The following is a 19,822-nucleotide window of genomic DNA, read 5'->3' on the forward strand; positions in this document are numbered from 1 at the left end:
TAAAGTCAAAAGTTTTTTTGGCATTATCCTTTGGCCTTAGCGAAAATATTGCCATTCTTTCAACTTCAGCCATTATAAAATGATCTCCTCGGACCACTTACATACATCAATAAACAAGTTAGGTGAAGGAAATCTAGTCACAAACCAAGATGGTAGCTACCATCACAAATGACGACCGGAAAAGTGAAGTAAAAGCTTTTGATGACACCAAAGAAGGAGTTAAAGGCCTCGTTGATGCGGGAATAACCGAGGTTCCTAGAATTTTTCATCAACCTCCGGAGTTGGATGATCACTACATCAAAAATTCCAGCTCTGATTCAGAAGCCAGCCAGTTTAGCATTCCAGTCATAGACCTTCAAGGCCTTGAACTTGATAGTCCAACTAAACGCAACGAGATTGTTGCGAAAGTCGGAGAGGCGTCAGAGACGTGGGGCTTTTTCCAAATTGCCAATCATGGAATACCTGTTGATGTTCTGGAGGAGATTAAAGATGGGGTACGTGGGTTTTTTGAACAAGACACTGAAGTGAAGAAGGAGCTTTACACTCGTGATCCCCTTAAACCTTTGGTCTACAATAGCAACTTCGATCTTTACAGTGCACCGGCCACTAATTGGAGGGATACTTTTTTGTGTTATGTGGCTCCTAATCCTACAAAGCCAGAAGACTTGCCACAAGTATGCAGGTATGTGACAAAGGAATTTATAATTCTCTGCAATCAGTGGTAAGTATTATAAAATTCAATATAAGTCTGATTTTGTGCGATTCTGGCGTGTTGGACGGGTTGGAAGGTCAACTCAATCCTAACCCAACTTTTTACAATTCGAGCTCGGGTTCAGGTTGGGTTTCATTCGAGTTCATTTGAGCTCGGGTTTAATTGGGTTAGAGTTTACTTGGGTTGGGTTCTGGTTACCCAACTTTTTCAAGTTTAATCTTGTAACAACTTAGTTTCTAAGAATTCCTAAGAAAATTAAGCCAAGTAACATCAAAGCTAGCTAACTTTAATTTCATAAATCAATCTACTATAAAGCTTTAGAATTTAGAGACTACAAATATGCTGACTAATTAAAGCCTCTTATTCCCTAAAAGCTTAAGTAATTATAAAGGGTAATTTATTAAAAAAAATATTAGAAAGGGAGTTGGTTTTTGGACTTGGCTCATTTGGGTGTAGTATGAGCATTAATCGAAATGGGTTACAATTTGATTAGATTGGGTTTGATTAGTCGGGTTTGGTTGGGTTGGGGATGAATGGGCAAATGATAAACCCAACTCAACCCAATCAATGAACGGGCTGAAATTGGGTTGGGTTCGGACGGGTTATAACTAAAAAACAACCCACTTGTTCAGGTTTAAAGTCGGATTGAACATGGACAAGTTCGGATTGCACCCCTAATTGTTCGACATGGTCCAACTTTATTTGATTATTAGGTTAGGTCTTTTGACTTATTGTCTACCTCATCTTATCTTCACTTTCCTGTCAAATTTCCCCCTTAATTAGTTTGCCAAAAAAAAAAAAATCCCCCTTAATTATATTATCCTTTAATTGTAGGATTAATTGTATTATGAAATTAATTTTAATTGATTATTTATATCATTAAAATAATCCCTTAATTATAAGATTGGTTTTAAACAATATTATCTCTTCTTCCTTGTAACTCCCGTGTACATCTTTCTAGAGCATTATTATCTCTATTTCTTATGCGTGGTCTTCATCTTCCTTTTTTTTCTTTCATTTTTTTCTTATATCTTATTCTTTCTCTTTTTGTTCCATCTTTTTTTATTCTCCTCCTACTCCTTCAACAAAATCTTCTTCTTTCTTTCAAGAATTGCAGACTCCCATGATTCTCGTGTATTCATAACGTTTTATAAGAAACTTTTTGCTAGGTGTATTCATCATATTATGTTTATTTTGTTTGTTTGTTTATATATATATATATATATATATATATACACACACATACATAGAGAGAGAGAGAGTATTTGTCGATTTACTCTCTAAATTTGTAAGAATTAGCCAAGTTTCCCCTCAACTTTAATTTTGGCCAATTCCCCCCCCTCAACTCTCATAATTAGTCAAATTCCCCTCTCCTGTTCAGTTTTTTGAATTTTCCATCTACCCTTCCGTTGAGTATGTCACGTGTTATCCACATGACCGCTTTTGAAGGGCAAAAATGTCATTTTCTCTATATCTTCTATATTCTTCATTTTCTCCACCCACGTTTTCTACTCCCACCTAGATTCTATTCTATTAGAGAAACACCTCTTCACCAAAAAAAATATATGACAAAAAAAGAGAGAAGCATAGTTCTTTAATGTGGCAATGACCTTCGACACCGCCTACATCCACAACTCCATGGCCACGATCTTCTCCAAAGTGCCATCGCTAAGCCCTCCCATGAAACATTTCAAATCACAGCCAAACGGTGGCGACGCCTGTTATGTAAGAAGGATGAAGTTCAGGAGTGTGATCCGAGTGAGGAGATTGTCAATAGTCAAAACAAAGCCACTTGTCAAGAGATTACATAAGTTGTTATACATATAGTTAGTTAGTTGGAATCTGGTGGCTTTGGATAATTTGGTTAGAGGGAGTTGGTTGGTATAAGGAGGTTGGTTAAAAAGAATTACTTGCTCCGCAAGTCTTGTATCAAAACACATATATAAGGGAGCAATGTAAACCATATGAAAGTAATGAAAAAAAGGCATTTCACAAATACAATCTTCTTTCTCATTTCTATCTCTCTTCTTCTTAGATTCTGTCATTGGAGCCATCTTAACATGGTATCATCGCCGGCCGATCCGTTGCTTCCGCTCAACATCTAAAGCATTTCTTTCTTTTCTCTACCCTCTAGTTTGCATCTCTCTGTGATATTTGGCGTTGGAAAACATACCAGTTGCTTAGAAAGTTGGTTTTTTCTCGTCTACCCACCAACTGTTCGATTAAACGTCTCAATCAAAGATTTTTGCAAAATTGTGCAAAATGATTACTGCTGCTCAGTTGCAAATTATTCAGTCTCCTATCACCAATCTTCTCTCCACCGTCTCCACTTCTGTTACAGTAAAACTTGATGATTCAAACTATCTTACTTGGAGCCTTCAAGTTCGATTGCTTCTGGAAAGCCATGGAATTATGGGCTTTATCGATGGTTCAAGAAAGTGCCCACCAAGATTCAACGAAGATTTTAACACTGAAGGGGTTGAAACTGATGACTACCTAGTCTGGAAAATGCACGATCGTGCACTGATGCAATTGCTCATCGCCACATTATCGATGATTGCCATTTCCTGCATCATTGGGTGTTAGAGTTTTGCTTAGATGTGGTTGAATCTCACTGAGCAATTCTCTACAATGACAAAAGCCACAATCTTTCAGATGAAGACAAAACTTCAAAATATCAAGAAAAGGTCTGAATCTGTTTCTGTTTATCTCCAAAAGATTAAAGATGCAAGGGATCATGTTGCTGCAGCTAGAGTAATCTTAGATGATGAAGATATTATAATACTTGCATTGAAAGGGCTACCTACAGAATTCAACACATTTCGATGTGTGATCAGATGACGGGAGAATGGAATATCTTTTAAAGATTTCAGGTCCCAACTCCTGGCAGAAGAAGCCATCATTGATTAGTCTTTTGACAGTTCTTCTAGATTGTCTTTTGGTAGCGCCATGGTTGTTGGTATTCAATCTAACAAAAGGAAATCACTTGCTCTTAATCAAGATCAACTAAGGTCGTCCTCTAATTATTCCTTTAAGCACAACGGAGGATCCTCTGATCATTCCTTCAAGCACCCTTCAAGCACAACGGAGGATCCTCTGATCATTCCTTCAAGCACAATGGAGGATCAAGTTCAACTAATCATAATTACTATCCCAATCATGGTACTGGGTCTTATAACAATTTTAATGGGGATTATCACAACTAAGGTAACTATAAAGGTAGTAATTTCAGAGGTGAAGGGAGAGGCACATTTCAATACAATTCAGCCCTAAGATTCTCCAATGGTAATCCTAGCATTCTTGGTATTCCAAAACCATACCAATCTTACTGCCCGGATCAACCTTCGGAAATCCCTACTTGTCAAATATGCAACAAGAACGGTCATGTTGCTGCATATTGCTTTCAAAGACATAACAACACTGCCTCGAGCTCTCCTATTCAATGCCAAATATGTTGGAAATATTGACACTCAGCCCTTCAATGCTACCACATAAGTAATTTTGCCTATCAAGGGAAGCCCCCAACTAATCTCACTGTTATGCATGCAAATCATCAACCTTCAGCACCATCTGAGCAATTTTGGCTTGCAGACACTAGTGCTACATCACATATGACATCTGAATTGGCGAATTTGGATCTGTTCACTCCATATCAAGGAACTGATACAATTACTATTGCAAGTGGTGCAGGTTTGCAAATTTCCAATATTGGCACTTATAAATTGGTTGTTCCACATCATTCCCTCACTCTTAAGAATGTCTTACATGTTCCAAAGCTTTCTCAGCATCTGTTATCAATTTATCAACACTGCAAAGACAATAGGTGCAGGTTCATTTGTGATGATGTTTCTTTTTAGGTTTAGGAGAAATTCACAGGGAAAATACTCCTCAAGAGGCTGTGTAAAGTTGGTTACTATCCTATACCTTTCACCATTTCACAGAAGCAGTTATCTTCACCACCTGCATCTCATTCATGTTTCCTTGCAAAATCGGTTCACTCAAGCATATGGCACAAAAGGCTAGGACACACATCAAATGCAATTTCTTCTGCAATTCTACATCAATCTTAAGTTCCTGCATCACTAGATACATGTTCATCAATCTGTACACCATGTTTAAAGGGAAAATTCACCAAATTACCATTTAATTTTCCTGTAAACAAATCTGTACACCCTTTAGAGAAAATCCACAATGATGTATAGGGACCTGCTCCTTTGCTATCCTATGAAGGATTTCGGTATTATGTAACCTTCATAGACGATTGTACTTGTTACACATGGATTTTTCCATTAAGAAATAAATCAGAAGTCTTTGCAACTTTTGTTCATTTTCATGCCTATTTGAGTACATAATTTTCTGCTGTAGTTAAAATATTCCAAAGTGATGGTGGTGGTGAATATACAAGCACTAAGTTTCAAAACATTTTGGCACAACATGGCATTTTACATCACAAATCATGCCCATACACACCCGAACATAATGGTTTGGCAGAAAGGAAACATAGACATATTGTAGAAACAGCAATAACACACATTCAAACTGCAAAACTGCCTAACAATTTTAGGTTCATGCTTGTGCTACTGCTTCCTACCTGATAAATAGAATGTTGTGTGCTTCCTTACATGTGCAGTCACCTTTTCAAATACTGTATATTACTGTTCCTGAGATGAAACATCCCAGGGTCTTTGGTTGTGCATGTTTTCCCCTACTAAAACCCTACAATACCTCTAAATTTCAACCTAAAATAGCAACTTTTGTGTTTTTGGGATATGCAAGCCAATACAAAGGGTTCATATGCCTAGATAATGCTACTGGTAAAATACATGTGTCTAGACATGTTTTGGTTGATAAAGCTAGTTTTCCATTCTCAACCTTCAAATTATCTCCATCTTCACATTTGTCTTCTGCATCATCTCAATTACATTCATCACAAAGTCTAGTGCATTCACCCCAGTTAACTCCAATCATCACATTAACAAATGAAGCATTATCACCCTCATCTCATTCATTATTATCTCAGACCACAGATTCCTTGAATATGCATTCATCTAGTGCCTAAGAATCTCTTTCTGCATCTTGAGCCTCAAAATCCTTGGAAACAGTTGCATCTCGAGCTCTAGAGTTTGATTCTTTACCTACACATGACAACACTAAAGTACACATACCCGGTGATTTGTCACCACATCAGGTGCCCTTAACTAGTTCCAGTACACAGCACCCTATCCCTGTGGATCCTGAGTTCCACCTTGAGAGACTAAGTATGGTTTTGCCCATACCAATGAATGTCCATCCCATGCAAACAAGGTCTAAGAATGGGGTGTTAAAAAAGAAAGCTTTTTTTAGCAACTGTTACTTCAGAACCTAAAACATTCAAAACTGCAGCACAGATTACCACATGATAAGAATTTAGTTGGGTGCAAATGGATATACAAAATCAAGAAAAATGCAGATGGGTCTGTGGCAAGGTATAAGGCGCGGCTTGTAACACAAGGGTATAGCCAAGAAGAGGGTGTTGATTATATGGGGACTTTCAGTCTTGTGGTGAAACCTACAACTATAAGGTTGATTGTTGCCTTAGCTGCTCAATTTAAGTGGACTCTTAGGCAACTCGATGTTAAAAATGCCTTTCTACATGGCATCCTTCAAGAGGAAGTATATACTCTAAACTGTGTGCTACACCATGTTTACCATATCACAAGCTACTCAAGGATGATGGGAGGCCTTATCACAGTTCTGCACATTATAGGAGTGTTGTTGGAGCTCTACAGTACCTTACTTTTACAAGATCCGACATAGCATTTTCAGTCAACCAAGCTTGTCAGTTTATACACAATCCCATGATCTCTCATGTTATTGCAGTTAAGAAAATCATTCGATATCTCAAAGGGACATCTACCTATGGTATTCTTTTTAAACCAGGACCAATGCATTTGCAATCTTATAGTGATGCAGATTGGGCATGTGACCCAAATGATCGAAGATCCACTTCAGGATTTGTTGTGTTTCTTGGTTCAAACCCTATCTCATGGGCATCCAAGAAGTAACACATAGTATCTCGATCGTCCATAGAAGCTGAGTATCGAGCTCTGGCAATCACAGTTGTAGAACTTGCTTGGATTCGACAACTATTCTGTGATATACATATACCGTTATGTTCATCTCCAATGATATATTGTGATAATGTCTCAGCTATTGCACTCTCTACAAATCATGTGTTTCATTCTAAATCGAAACACATTGAGATAGACTATCATTTTGTCCGTGAGAGAGTCACTCGGGGTGATCTTCAAGTTCAACATAGGTCTTCAACAGATCAGTCAACAGACATACTAACAAAAGGTTTGTCTGCACCATTACTTCATCAACATTGCAGCAATTTGATGTTGAGTGCCCTCAAGCATCAGATTAAGGGGGAATGTAAGAAGGAAGAAGTTCAGGAGTGTGATCCAAGTAAGGAGATAATCAATGGTCAAAACAAAGCCAATTGTCAAGAGATTAAATAAGTTGTTATACATATAGTTAGTTAGTTGGAATTTGGTGTCTTTGGATAATTTGGTTAGAGGGAGTTGGTTAGTATAAGGAGGTTGGTTAAAAAGAATTACTTGCTCTGCAAGTCTTGTATCAAAACACATATATAAGGGAGCAATGTAAACCGTATGAAAGTAATGAAAAAAAGGCATTTCACAAATACAATCTTCTTTCTCATTTCTATCTCTCTTTTTCTTAGATTCTGTCATTGGAGCCATCTTAACATGGTATCATCGCTGACCGATCCAGTGATTCCACTCAACATCTAAAGCATTTCTTTCCCTTCTCTACGTTCTAGTTTGCATCTCTATGTGATATTTGGCATTGGAAAACATACCAGTTGCTTAGAAAGTTGGTTTCTTCTCGTCTGCCCACCAATTGTTCGATCAAATGTCTCAATCAAAGATTTTTGCAAAATTGTGCAAAATGGTTACTGCTGCTCACTTGTAAATTGTTCAGTCGCCTATCACCCGTCTTCTCTCCACCGTCTCCACTTGATGAGTGCAATTGCTCAATTGCAAATTGTTCAGTCGTCTATCACCTGCATTTATACACCTAATATAACCCATAAAGCAAAACTATCACAAAACCCCCTAAATCCCACTCTCCTAATTGCTGAAACCCATTCCCAAACCCCCCACACATTGATGCCACTACAACAAACCTTGACACCGCTGCTGCCAAAAACATCAGGAAACCCACTGAAAGCTTAGCCTGGGCACGGGAACTGTCATCTCTGTCGAATCGGAGCCGCCTGGGACGAAAAGGAATTAAACGAGCTAGAAAAGAGAGTATGGGTGGTGGGGATGAGGCAAGGAGATGAAGGAAAGTGAGAATAAGAAGAGGAGCAGAACGAGATGGAAGGTCAAAAACATAGAAAATGGTGAAAATCGATAGGGTGAAAGGGAATGTGAATGGGGGTTTGCCACCGGAGGGGGAAGCATAGGAGACAGCTGAAGGGTTTTGAAAAAGAAGATGATGATGAAGGTGGAGGGAGAAATCGAGCCGGTAGAGTACCGATGGACCCAGAATGGGCTTGGCTCGGAGAAAAGGAAGAAGATAGAAAGTTCGGAGAAAAATAAAAAGATACAATGTTTGGATAGCACGAGACATACTTAACAAAATAATAGATGAAAATTTTAGAAAATTTAACAATAGGGGGAAAATTGACTAATTATATTAGTTGAGAAGGAAAATTGGCCAAAATTAAACTTGAGGAGGGAATTTGGCTAATCCTCACAAATTCAAGGAGCAAATTGATAAATACCTCATATATATATATTTTGTTCTCATCTTTCGGTTTGTGTATATAAAATTGTAGACTTTCACTATTAATTTATTCCTCAGTTTTTTGTTTGTTTATGCATACTTTTGAATATATAACTAAAAACGTTATAGCAATTGCATTTTCTTCCTATATTGTGTTCATATATACCTATGTATTAGGTAGATGAATGTAACAAAAGATGGAGGATAATATTCTTGGTACAGAATAATTAGATTATATATATATATATATATATATATATATATATATATATATATATATATATATGCTTTATAGGTACAAAGCATTTGTCTTCCCATATAGTAGGTATATCTGGAATTAGGTTGTCACGCCTTAATTCCGAGATACATCCAAGATCGACATGTGACATCATCACATACCTGATCATCTATCATGTCTCGCCTTCGAGACATGAGCATAACACAAATCAAGGTCCAATAGTGTAGTAACTTTTCATTTATTTTATTGCTACAACTAACCTTTGTGTTAGATTGACTACATGCTCAAGATGGGATCAAGCCATTCGTAGTTCACTCTTCTTTTAAACTCTTAAATTCAAGGCATTAACTAACAAGAACTTAGAGTTTTAGAATCGCACAAGGAAACCAATTGAGCATGCCTTGCTAGAGTTTAATCTACATAATGAAATCATATGTGAAACAAGGTTGTCATTCACCTATATCACAATATTTTCCAACCCAATCCACCATCACTACAATTAATCGATTCGATTAATAACATATGCACAATATTAGCATTTAACTACATTAATCAATCAACAAGATTGCATGTCATTTCACAAAATTTAGGAACTCTCTGTAATTCCCTACCTGGATTCCAAGCAATAACGTGGTAACTCTAATTTACAAACATGATGTCTACTATGAGCAATTCCTATTCACTCAAATCTAGGGTTTTGGACTAACTTAATGGAAAGGAACAAGAGCTGGGATTCGGACCACTTAATGGAATCCAACAAAGAAGCAATCCTCCATCACATATTTACCAAGCACGACCACTCTATATGACTCTAGATAGACAAATTTATCAAGTATGCCCCTTCTAGAATATGTATAATCCCCTATCGCGCATTAACTATGCAGGACTCTATCATATAACACTAGGTAGTGACCAACCATCGTGAATATACCAAGCATGACCACTCCTATCATATGTACAGTCCTCCATCGCCCTTCACCGCGGATATACCAATCAGAACCGTATCCTAACTCTAAGTAATGATCATCATCGCTGATATATCAAACATGATCACTCCTAAAATACGTATGGTCCCCTATTGCCGATAAACCAAGTAGAACCATAGGCATAGTCTAATAATGTAAGTAGTGATCACCCATCGCGAATATACCAAGCATGATCACCCTAGCATACGAATGGTCCCCCATTGTGGATATACAAAGCAGGACTGTATCCTATGGCTCTAGGTAGTGATCACCCAATGTTGATATACCAAGCATGATCACCCCTAGAATGCTTATGGTCTCGCCTTGCAAATATACCAAGTACGACCATCCATGTACTAATGCTACATGGTGCAGTCGCATCATCACATATTGACCCACATGTTTTATACTACAAACACGCGTACCATAAATTCCCATGACAACCGACTATCTAGTCACGCAGACATACTGCTTCTAATGAATACTTCTAATATGGTTCCAAGATCATATTTTAATATTAGTAATCATATATCGCATTTATATTATCTAGAAGCTCAATAAACATATATATCACTATACGCGTCACTTACATGTAAACCAACATATACATTAATTGGAATAGCTTGCTAACCAAGATAGATACACTAGGCTCTACTTAGTCTATAGTAATACTATTATTTTTTTTTTGAGCAAACGATATTATCTACACTAGGGGGAAAGGGTGGGCTTAGTCTCACAATAGGCTAGCAATAATGTAGTTCAAACTTGTCTTTAGTGAGAATCGAACCTTAACCTTACACTTACAAGTGAAGAGAAATATCACTAGACTGTAGTACTAAGTGGCTAGTAATACTAATTTTAATATTTAATAAATATTCAAAACATGTTGACCAAAAGTCAATTGTGGGTCGATGTGGTCAACAAAACAGTCAACCACCCTAGTAATCCAATCTGAAATATCCGCCAAATTGATTTTTTATCTGTAAATTTCTAAGGGTCTCCATATGTTTCTAAAACTATATATTAAAATTTCGTGACAATCTGACGGTCAGATTCGCCAATCACAAATTCAGGAGGTGGTGAATGTTCGTTTCCTCAAAACATAGAAATTCAATCTAGAAAAATCCGTATGTCTGATTCCCTATTCGTAAGTTTCTAAGATTCTCAAATATTAATTACAAATACACTTATTAATTTGGTGATGATCCAAGAGTCAAATCATCATCTACTACAAAGATCAAAATTTACGATTTGCTTCAATACGGAAGATGCGCACATCGGATTTCCAATCCGTAAATTTTTAGAGTCCTTAAATAATAAGTACAATAACATACTACAAATTGGTTGCAATCCAATGGTTGGATCGCCGATTACTTATATAGTCAAGTGGTGGAGAATTACAAAATTAGGCTCACACAATGAATTTCATCAAACAGATGTCAAATATGAAATTAGGGTATCAAATCTAGCCTAGAAAAACCAAGTGGTGTCTTAGGACACATGTCGCCTCATGTAACAGCCTACAACCTCAATTTACTTAACACCAAAATTGCTCAATTTTTTTTTGAACAAATAATATTATCTACACTAAAAGGGGAGGCATGGACTTAATGTGATTCAAACTTGCCTTTGACGAGTATCAAATTTAAGACATCTCACTTACAAGTGAAGAGGAATACCACTAAACCGTAGTAGTAAGTGGCCAAAATTGCTCAAATTATACCAAAATGAAGATCGCAATGAGATGAATAACTTTTGTATCTGCCTATTTCACTGGGATATACTTGAAATAGGCAAGGAAAAGCCAAGACAACCAAAACCCTCGAACACCGATTCACCCTTATTGCGGGTCGAGAGAGGCCTGGTGAAGGTGGTGGTTGACGTTGAGGTGACTGGAAGCTACAAATGCCGACGTCAAGGTCTAGGAAGCGTTAGGTTTGATTGGTATGAAATCGCGGCCAAAATGGTTCAAACCTGGGTGGGTTGGGTTCATGATGACGAAGGGATTCGAGAAATGGTGATCGTTAAGGTCGTCAAGCCAGAAAACACCGTGAAATGGCGTCGGGAAGCTCAGCCTGGAATCAGGTCAATTCGCAAAAAAACAAGTCGACCCGACCTTCCAAAACTTTTTAGAGGTGGGGGAAGGAGGGTTGGTTTCTCCCACTTTCTGGGAGCTTCTAAAAAAAGGTCCAGAATCCCTTTTTGCCCCCCGAGCTTAGCAGCTTATAAATCTTTCGTTAAAACTCTGTTTCTCGAATGATTTCGTATACATATTTGTGGAATTGAGCTCCATCTAAAATACAAAGATTGACCTCGAGAGATCTACATATTTTAAATGAATAGTTACGAAAAATCAAACTTAGTAAATAGGTAACTAATTCTAAAATTTACAAAAATAAAATAAATTCGCGTAAATACAAAATATGTAGAATTCTATAGTGAAATTGACACACCCCAACCCAGAATGTCCACTAGGACTCCGAATCGAACTGTGCTAGCCAACACCTGGAAGGTGACAAAGCCACAAAGTATAAAGATGTGGAAAATGTGAATAAATTTAAACCTAAAAGTGCCTAAAGACAAGAGTGTGTTGTGAGCGGAAATGAATCCATTTCACACGCGACTTCAAAGCATAAGTAAAGTACAGCAGTGTGGGTAAGGATCATACCCTTAGAGGTAGCCACCTATACTGAGATTCGCTAAGAATCCTCGTCGATACAAACTTACAGTAGCTAAAACCTGGAGCAGTGAAAAACATAAAGGTGAGTGGGCAAAAACAAAACGTTTGAAAACACATTTCTCTTTTCTGAACATAATAGCCCCTCACTATAAAACCCGTATAATTTCCCAGAAAATAATAATACATACATATATAGAAATCAGGCCTAAGAGCAATGAAAACCAAAGTATGTGCCATGTCAAATATTTCAGTAACAAATATGTAAGCCAGGTGATGTGAATCAATATAAAATGATATGTCAGCCGGAGTCACCAAACGTGACCTGTATGGCTGAATCTATAGCTTATAAACCAATTCTTGCACACGAGTCGGAACCACCTATTGTAGCATGTACGACAAGCTGGGTGTAAATAGATACGCTTAAGTGATACGATCACGTGAAGGTTGTGCAAAGTATCACAAATCACCTACGAGTCGGAATCACTTAATGTGGTCTGTACGACAAGCTGGCATCTGCCTTGGATCCAAGGTGAGCGTATGGTGCGGGACACTTAATGTGGTTTGTACGACAAGCTGGCATCTGCCTTGGATCCAAGGTGAGCGTATGGTGCGGGAGGTGAACGATCACGTGAAGGCTAGGCCCTAGCCTTAGGCGGAGCACTAACACCAGGGTGCAAGATAATGGGCACTAAATGTATCTAAACATAATCATACACATTGCGATTACTATCATCAATATGCACTCACCTGAAGCTTACCTGAGCATTTGCAGCGTCATTCAATAATATGCATATCTATACTAATGCATATACTAAAATGTAATGCAATTGACATGGCATTTAAAAATGTAAATCCATTTAAAACTATTTTTGGGAAAATGGAAACATATGTACGTATATATAGAAAACCAAAAGCCCACTCACCTGGAGTTCGCACTACAACTCCCTAGCACAAACATCGAGGCGTCACGAATGATCGGCGCCAAGAACAATTATCAAACCACATCTCAAAATCCTTATCAATAGAACATGTAACTTACATAAAACACATCCCTAAGGATGTTCTAGAATTATTTGAGACTCATTGACCAAAAGTCAACAGTCGGTCAAAGATCAACGGTAAGGTCTGCAACCCTATGTAACTCAATCTGGAAGATCCACACCTTGGATTTCCGATCTGTAACTTCCAAATATCCACATTATGCTTCTAAAATATCATACTAAAGTTTCATTACGATCCCACGGTTAGATATCTGCCAATTACAATTTCAAGTGACGGTTAACGTTTTATTTTATGAACTTACAAATCCAATTTGGGAAGATCCGTACTCGGATCCCCGATCCGTAAGTTCCAATGGTCCTCAAATATTACGTACTATAATGTATTAAATTTTGGTGACGATCCAACAGTCGGATTGTCAATTACTATTCTAATCAAGTGGCGGACCTTAATGGAACTAGGTTCAAACGACAAAAATTCGTCAATCGGACTTCACAAATGGAATCAGGGTATTAAAATTTAGCCTAGGAAGGTCAAGGGACATGTCAGCCCACGCGCCACCGCAGGTGGCGGTTGGCCGCCCCTACTCGCCGGAAAAATCAACTATTTACAAAAATTACCAAATTTTATAGACAAGTAGATCTTAGTAAGGGGAACAATTTTCATACTTGTGGCCAAGTCCAATTTGGCTTAGAAACACCTGAAATTCACCTTGATCTGTCGAAAACCTTTGAAATGGGTGTTCATGATTCTACTCCAAACAAACTTCGACGCCTCAACCATTGCTTGGACTTTGTTCCTAGGGTTGAGGGGAGTCTATTGGTGGTGGTGGTCGACGGGATTAGCTTCAAATTTTGGTGATTCAAACCCAAAACCGCCGCATCCCACCATGCGGGTTCTCCCAATTTCAAGGCCAAATCCCTTGATTTTTAGGGTGAAATAGGAAGGGGGAAGGTCATGAAGGGTTTTCCAAGTGGTGGTTTGATAAAATTCGCCGGAAAATCTCTCAGAAACGGGTTGGGTCACGGGTTAAGGGGAGGGTCCAATTCTCTCTTTCTTTTCTCCCTCATTTCCCTTCCTTTCCTTTCCTCCTGATTGGCCGGTTCCCTCCCTCCTTTCTCTCCTTTCTCTTCTCTCCTTCTCATCCCAGCCATCCATTTCTTCCTTCCCCTTTCTTTTCCTTTCATCCCAACCACACACGTGGCATTTCACATGGCTTCAGATTTTTTGGAGCCTTCTAAAGAAGTTTAAAATTACCAAAATATCCCTGACTTTAAACGTTAATATCTCCTTTGTTATAACTCCAAATTATGTTCTGGTTGCGCCCACGCGTTCGTAACGATGAATACTACGAGGATACATCAAGAAAATATATCTTATATGACACGACAAGGCGGTCAAACAAAATCAACGCATTTTCCTCGAAGGGCATTTTCGTACATTCACTTATTAAAATTTATAAAAAAAAACCGTAAAATTAGAAACGGGTCATTACAGAAATCCAGGGACAGAATTTCACATAGGCAATACTTTTGTTTACTACCTATAACATAGGTTTTTGTTTCTAATCGACCTCACATGTCATGTTTTTGTTTTCATAAATCTTTATTACAAATTAATTACTAACTACATCAAAAAAATTAAAATTTTTTATCTACCCCTCACAATTCTTTTTTTATTTATTTTTTATATTTGATGAACTTATCCTATTTGTTGTAAATGGATTTAAATTTTTTTTTATTACAAAGTAGATTAAGGCCTTTTAAAATTCAATTTAACAAATTAAAATATAATTTTTATTTTACTGTAAGGGGCAAAATGGGCATACTAATAAATCAAATGAAACCAGAATTGATATGAAATTAAGTGAGTTTTTTGGACTTGGATCAAAATGCCCTATATCTTTATCATGATTGATTAATTAGATGACTTGATCACGTATTGACTTTTGGTGGTAATGGAGTTACATACTTTGGCCAGTATAACATAGACAACAATTTCATATAGAATTCATTTACTGTTTAATATATGGAATGGATTGTCTGAGTTGAGATAGAAATATGGAGAACAACTTTGAAGTTCGGTTTGACCGTTTATTTAAAGCATTATTTGCCCCAACTAAATAGGTTGACCAACTCCAATCTTTGGCCTAAGCTTTAGGAATTTGGCCAGAAAGTGTGGGGATGTTGAAAGTGTTTTTAATATGACTGAAAGAGTTTGTGATGAAAATAATGTTCTAAAAATCCCAACCTAGAGTTGTCTAGGAGCTAGGCAGTTGGTCACCGTCACAATTAATGCCTAGGTGTTTAAAAATTAAGAAAATGCGCCTAGGCCGCCTACCCCTCCCACACCTGCCTAAGTTACGACTCACTTAGACAGAAAATAAACAATTTTCATTTTGTATTTTATTTTTTTTCAATAAATTGTTAGAGACTTGTTGAATACTTAAATGAGCACAAATTATATGTTTGTTCCCCATGTTTTCATTATTTTCCAATACTTCATAATACATATGTCATTCTATTTTGTAGTTTATGATGAAATTATGTATATTTTCACTATAAATAGACATTTATTTACACAAAATATAATTGATTTACTTAAATCCGTCTAGGCGCCTCCTAGCCACCTAGGTGCTAAGCCCTAGCCCGCAATCTAACTAGCGCCTAGCGTATTTTCGAACCTTGGATGAAAATGTTTTTAACACCAATTCTTGTTAAAATTTTAAGTGAATCTTGGATTCCAATGTTTTGGTCCGTCCCATCTCCTGGCCTATTTTTATCTTTTTCTTCCTTAGACCCATTTTTTGGCCAGCATTAAAAAACCCAGTTTCAGAAGGCAAAGGTTTGTAGTTGGTCTTATTGGATACAACAAAGTTTGAAATCTGATAAGTAAAAAGATACTTATATAGGCAGCTCAACTCACCATATTGTTTCATTTCTGTATTAATTTCAATTCGCAGAGACATACTAGTTGAATATTCAAAGCATGTAATGAAGTTGGGGAAGTTGTTGTTCGAGTTGTTATCGGAGGCTCTTGGCCTAAAGCCAAGTCGCTTGAATGACATGGACTGTAGTGAGGGGCTTCTGATTCTAGGTCATTACTATCCTTCTTGTCCACAGCCAGAGTTGACTATGGGCACAAGCAAGCACGCCGACAATGACTTTCTCACAGTGCTTTTGCAAGATCATATTGGAGGTCTTCAAGTTCTTCATCAGAGAAAGTGGGTTGATGTTCCGCCTGTGCCTGGTGCTCTTGTGGTTAACATTGGAGACCTTTTACAGGCAAGTACAAAACTATCATATATATTGTTATTGGATTGATGCGTCATCGTTCTATATATGTTGTAATTAAAATTGATTATTCTCTAATCATCAATTTATAGCCAGTGCATAATGAAGATATTAATTGCTACCCATACCATCAACTTGTTCAATGCATGATTTACTAAATGATCTACAAAATAATTGGCCAACTATCATTACTGTCTTGTGATATTCTTGTATATTTGTAAGTTAATGTCAAGTGTGATCCATTGTGTGGCTTAGTTGAAATATCATATACCATGTGTTACCATGATTTTTATGTCTATATTTCTGCCCTCTCTAAATTCTATCATTTTTCTTGTGTCAAATTGTTTGATTTAGATTCAATTTTGGGTTTTAATGTTGAATTCTTTTGTGGTTTCAGCTTATATCAAATGATAGATTCAAGAGCATACAACACAGGGTACAAGCAAACTGTGTAGGTCCAAGGATATCTGTTGCGAGCTTCTTCTGCACAGGGATGTTACCGTCAACAAAGCTCTATGGACCCATCAAGGAGTTAGTATCAGAAGACAATCCTCCAAAGTATAAGGAGACCACTGTGAGGGACTACGTTGCTTACTTTAACAACAAAGGCCTTGATGGCACATCTGCCTTGTCACATTTTAAGCTTTAAAGTTTGATACAAAGGATCAGTACCAAGGTTCTAAAAGATGATATGCACTAGTCAGGCAGCAGCTGAGGTCTAGAGCCTAGGCGGATTTAAGTAAATTATTTTATATATTTAATATTTTGGTGAATTTGATAATATGAGATGAAAGTTTAAAGGATTATAAAGCATAGTTTGGTATTGTTGTGCTTTTTAAAAAAACTGATTTTGCTGTGTTGTGAGAATAAATAGCTGTAAAATAAAGTTGTTAAGTATTTGGTAAACCTTTTCTTGTAAAAGTGCTTTTAATAAAAAAAAATAGTGACTTAGTATTTGGTAAACTTTTATATAAATTGCTTTGAATATGTCAAATGACTAAAAATAATATAATATTTAATGTGATTTAATAATTGTCAAAGACAATAATGTAGAGGCAAATATTGTAATTTTGTAAAACACATGGGGGTGTACTTGTTATTTGAAAAGTTCATTAAATTATCATTGATTACTATGCTTTGAAGAAGAAAAAAAAAACACTTTCTTTAGAAACAGGGTAGATTCTGCATCTACTTTTCTCTGTTTTTCTACTTTCATAGACAGCATTTTTATTTTTTTTTACCAAGCACATTTAATGTTCCAGATTTTTTCATGAGCTTTTTTTTTTTTTTTTTTTTTTGAAGCACCACAACCCCAAACCAACCCTAAGTTTGTTAGTTTCAAAGATGGTGAACTTAAAAAGAAAAGTCATGTATGTAGTGTAAACTTGTTGTCTATTGAAAGCATTTTCTTTAAGTGGTTTAATGTGCCAAATAAAAGCGAGGTGAGGCGCACCACATGAATATTTAATATATGTTTATGTTAGCTGCATTTCTCAAATCCAATTGATTGGAATCAGTTTAAAAAACAAATAAACAAAAAGGTTGAGTGGTTTTTTTTTTTTTTTTTGGAGTAAAAGGTTGAGTGGTATTGTGTCTTGTCTGTCACGTGTAGACTTGGCATTTGTATAGTGTTTCTCGTGTTCGTAACATACCCGATACCTTAACGGGTCATGTCATGTAACACCTATTAAAGTAAACGGATAATATGACTCGAACCGAAATTGACCCATTAATATTATCAGGTAATATGACCCGATCCATTTTGCGTTAAAGAAAATATATTTTAATCAATAAATAATGAAAATGAAAAATATAATTTGACTTTAAAAAATGGAAAACATAATACTAAATTAGTATATGCATATTACATTGTCACATCAATATTACTTCAAAGCATAAAAATTAAAAATTAAAAAAAAAAAAAACATTTGTCTTTCAAGTATTATAGATCCCAAAATAAGATCCTAATAAAAAAAACATTAGTACATTACTACAAAATACCAAATGTTCAAGGATATGCAAAATGAAGAGAGTTGAGTTTCAAGGTTGAGAATGCAATCCCAAGCGTTTATATATGCCTTCATATTTTTCAGACTTGTACATTAATTATTATGAATTTCCTTATTTTGAACTCCCCTAAATATACTATTCATGAGGGCTTGTATGGTTCTAAAAATTGAAACGATGATGTACCCATCCTCAAAGTGTAGAGGATGCGCTCACGAGCGTTTGCCGATTTTTTCACATTTTTTGCACTTGTAAATTAATTATTATAATTTTTAATGTATTTTGTATTATTAAATTACTCTTGATTTTTTTTATTGTGTTTTATAATATTTTTAATCTCACTCTTTGAGTATATTCTATAAAAATAAATAAATAAAACTTAAATATAATAATACAATAATATATATATATGTATATGTATTCACACACATTATGCCTATTATATTTTAGAGTAAGTTTTTTTTATTAGTTTAAAGAATTAAAATCACCAAAATAACATTTTTCTTAACGGGTTGAATCGGGTTACCCATGTTTCACTTTCGTGTTAACCTGTTAATAGTGACGAAGCTACATGACGGCGAGGAGTGGCGGCTGCCCCTCCCTTTGCTGGAAAACATGCCTAGAAGCACTAGTTCAACCCCTCTGCTCTCGTCGAAAATGAGAATTCTCGCTCTAGTGATTTGGTTTCTGCTGCTACGCAGCAAAGATAGATTTGTTTTTTTCCTCTTTTTTATTAGATTTTGGAGAAGGAAATCTGAAAAAAATGCAGTTGCAGACCAATTGAACTTGCGAATAAGATGAAGGTTTGTTTGATATTCCCTATACCAAACGGTGTCGTTTGGCAATGCTGACCCTTTTTTTATTTTTTCTCTCTTAAAAGTTAAAACTGATTATACTAACACACCCTTCTCCTTCTGTCCCTTCTGCCCCACTTTGTTTACCCATTTCCCCCTCTCTTTTTTTTTATTCTGACCGCACTTTTTTTTGTTTGTTAATCAATTATTTCTCTCTTATTTATTTATTTATTGTTAATTATTATTATTATTATTCTTGTATGTATTTTTCCTTTTTTTAAGACCCCAGCATGTGTATTTTAAACTCTCACATTATTTATAAATATTGTATTAATTT

General features: G+C 36.3%; 1 protein-coding gene across 1 annotated transcript; it reads left to right on the forward strand.

Moving 5' to 3' along the window:
* Positions 1-90: 90 nt before the first annotated feature.
* Positions 91-17,647, forward strand: LOC126596042 (1-aminocyclopropane-1-carboxylate oxidase homolog 1-like). The gene is made up of 3 exons (XM_050262495.1): positions 91-682; positions 16,354-16,675; positions 17,082-17,647. The coding sequence occupies exons 1-3, from the start codon at positions 150-152 to the stop codon at positions 17,331-17,333; spliced, it is 1,107 nt and encodes a 368-aa protein (XP_050118452.1). The 5' UTR covers positions 91-149; the 3' UTR covers positions 17,334-17,647.
* The last annotated feature ends 2,175 nt before the right edge of the window (positions 17,648-19,822 follow it).

Source organism: Malus sylvestris, chromosome 13, assembly GCF_916048215.2.
Source record: "Malus sylvestris chromosome 13, drMalSylv7.2, whole genome shotgun sequence".
In the NCBI taxonomy this organism is placed as follows: Eukaryota; Viridiplantae; Streptophyta; class Magnoliopsida; order Rosales; family Rosaceae; genus Malus; species Malus sylvestris.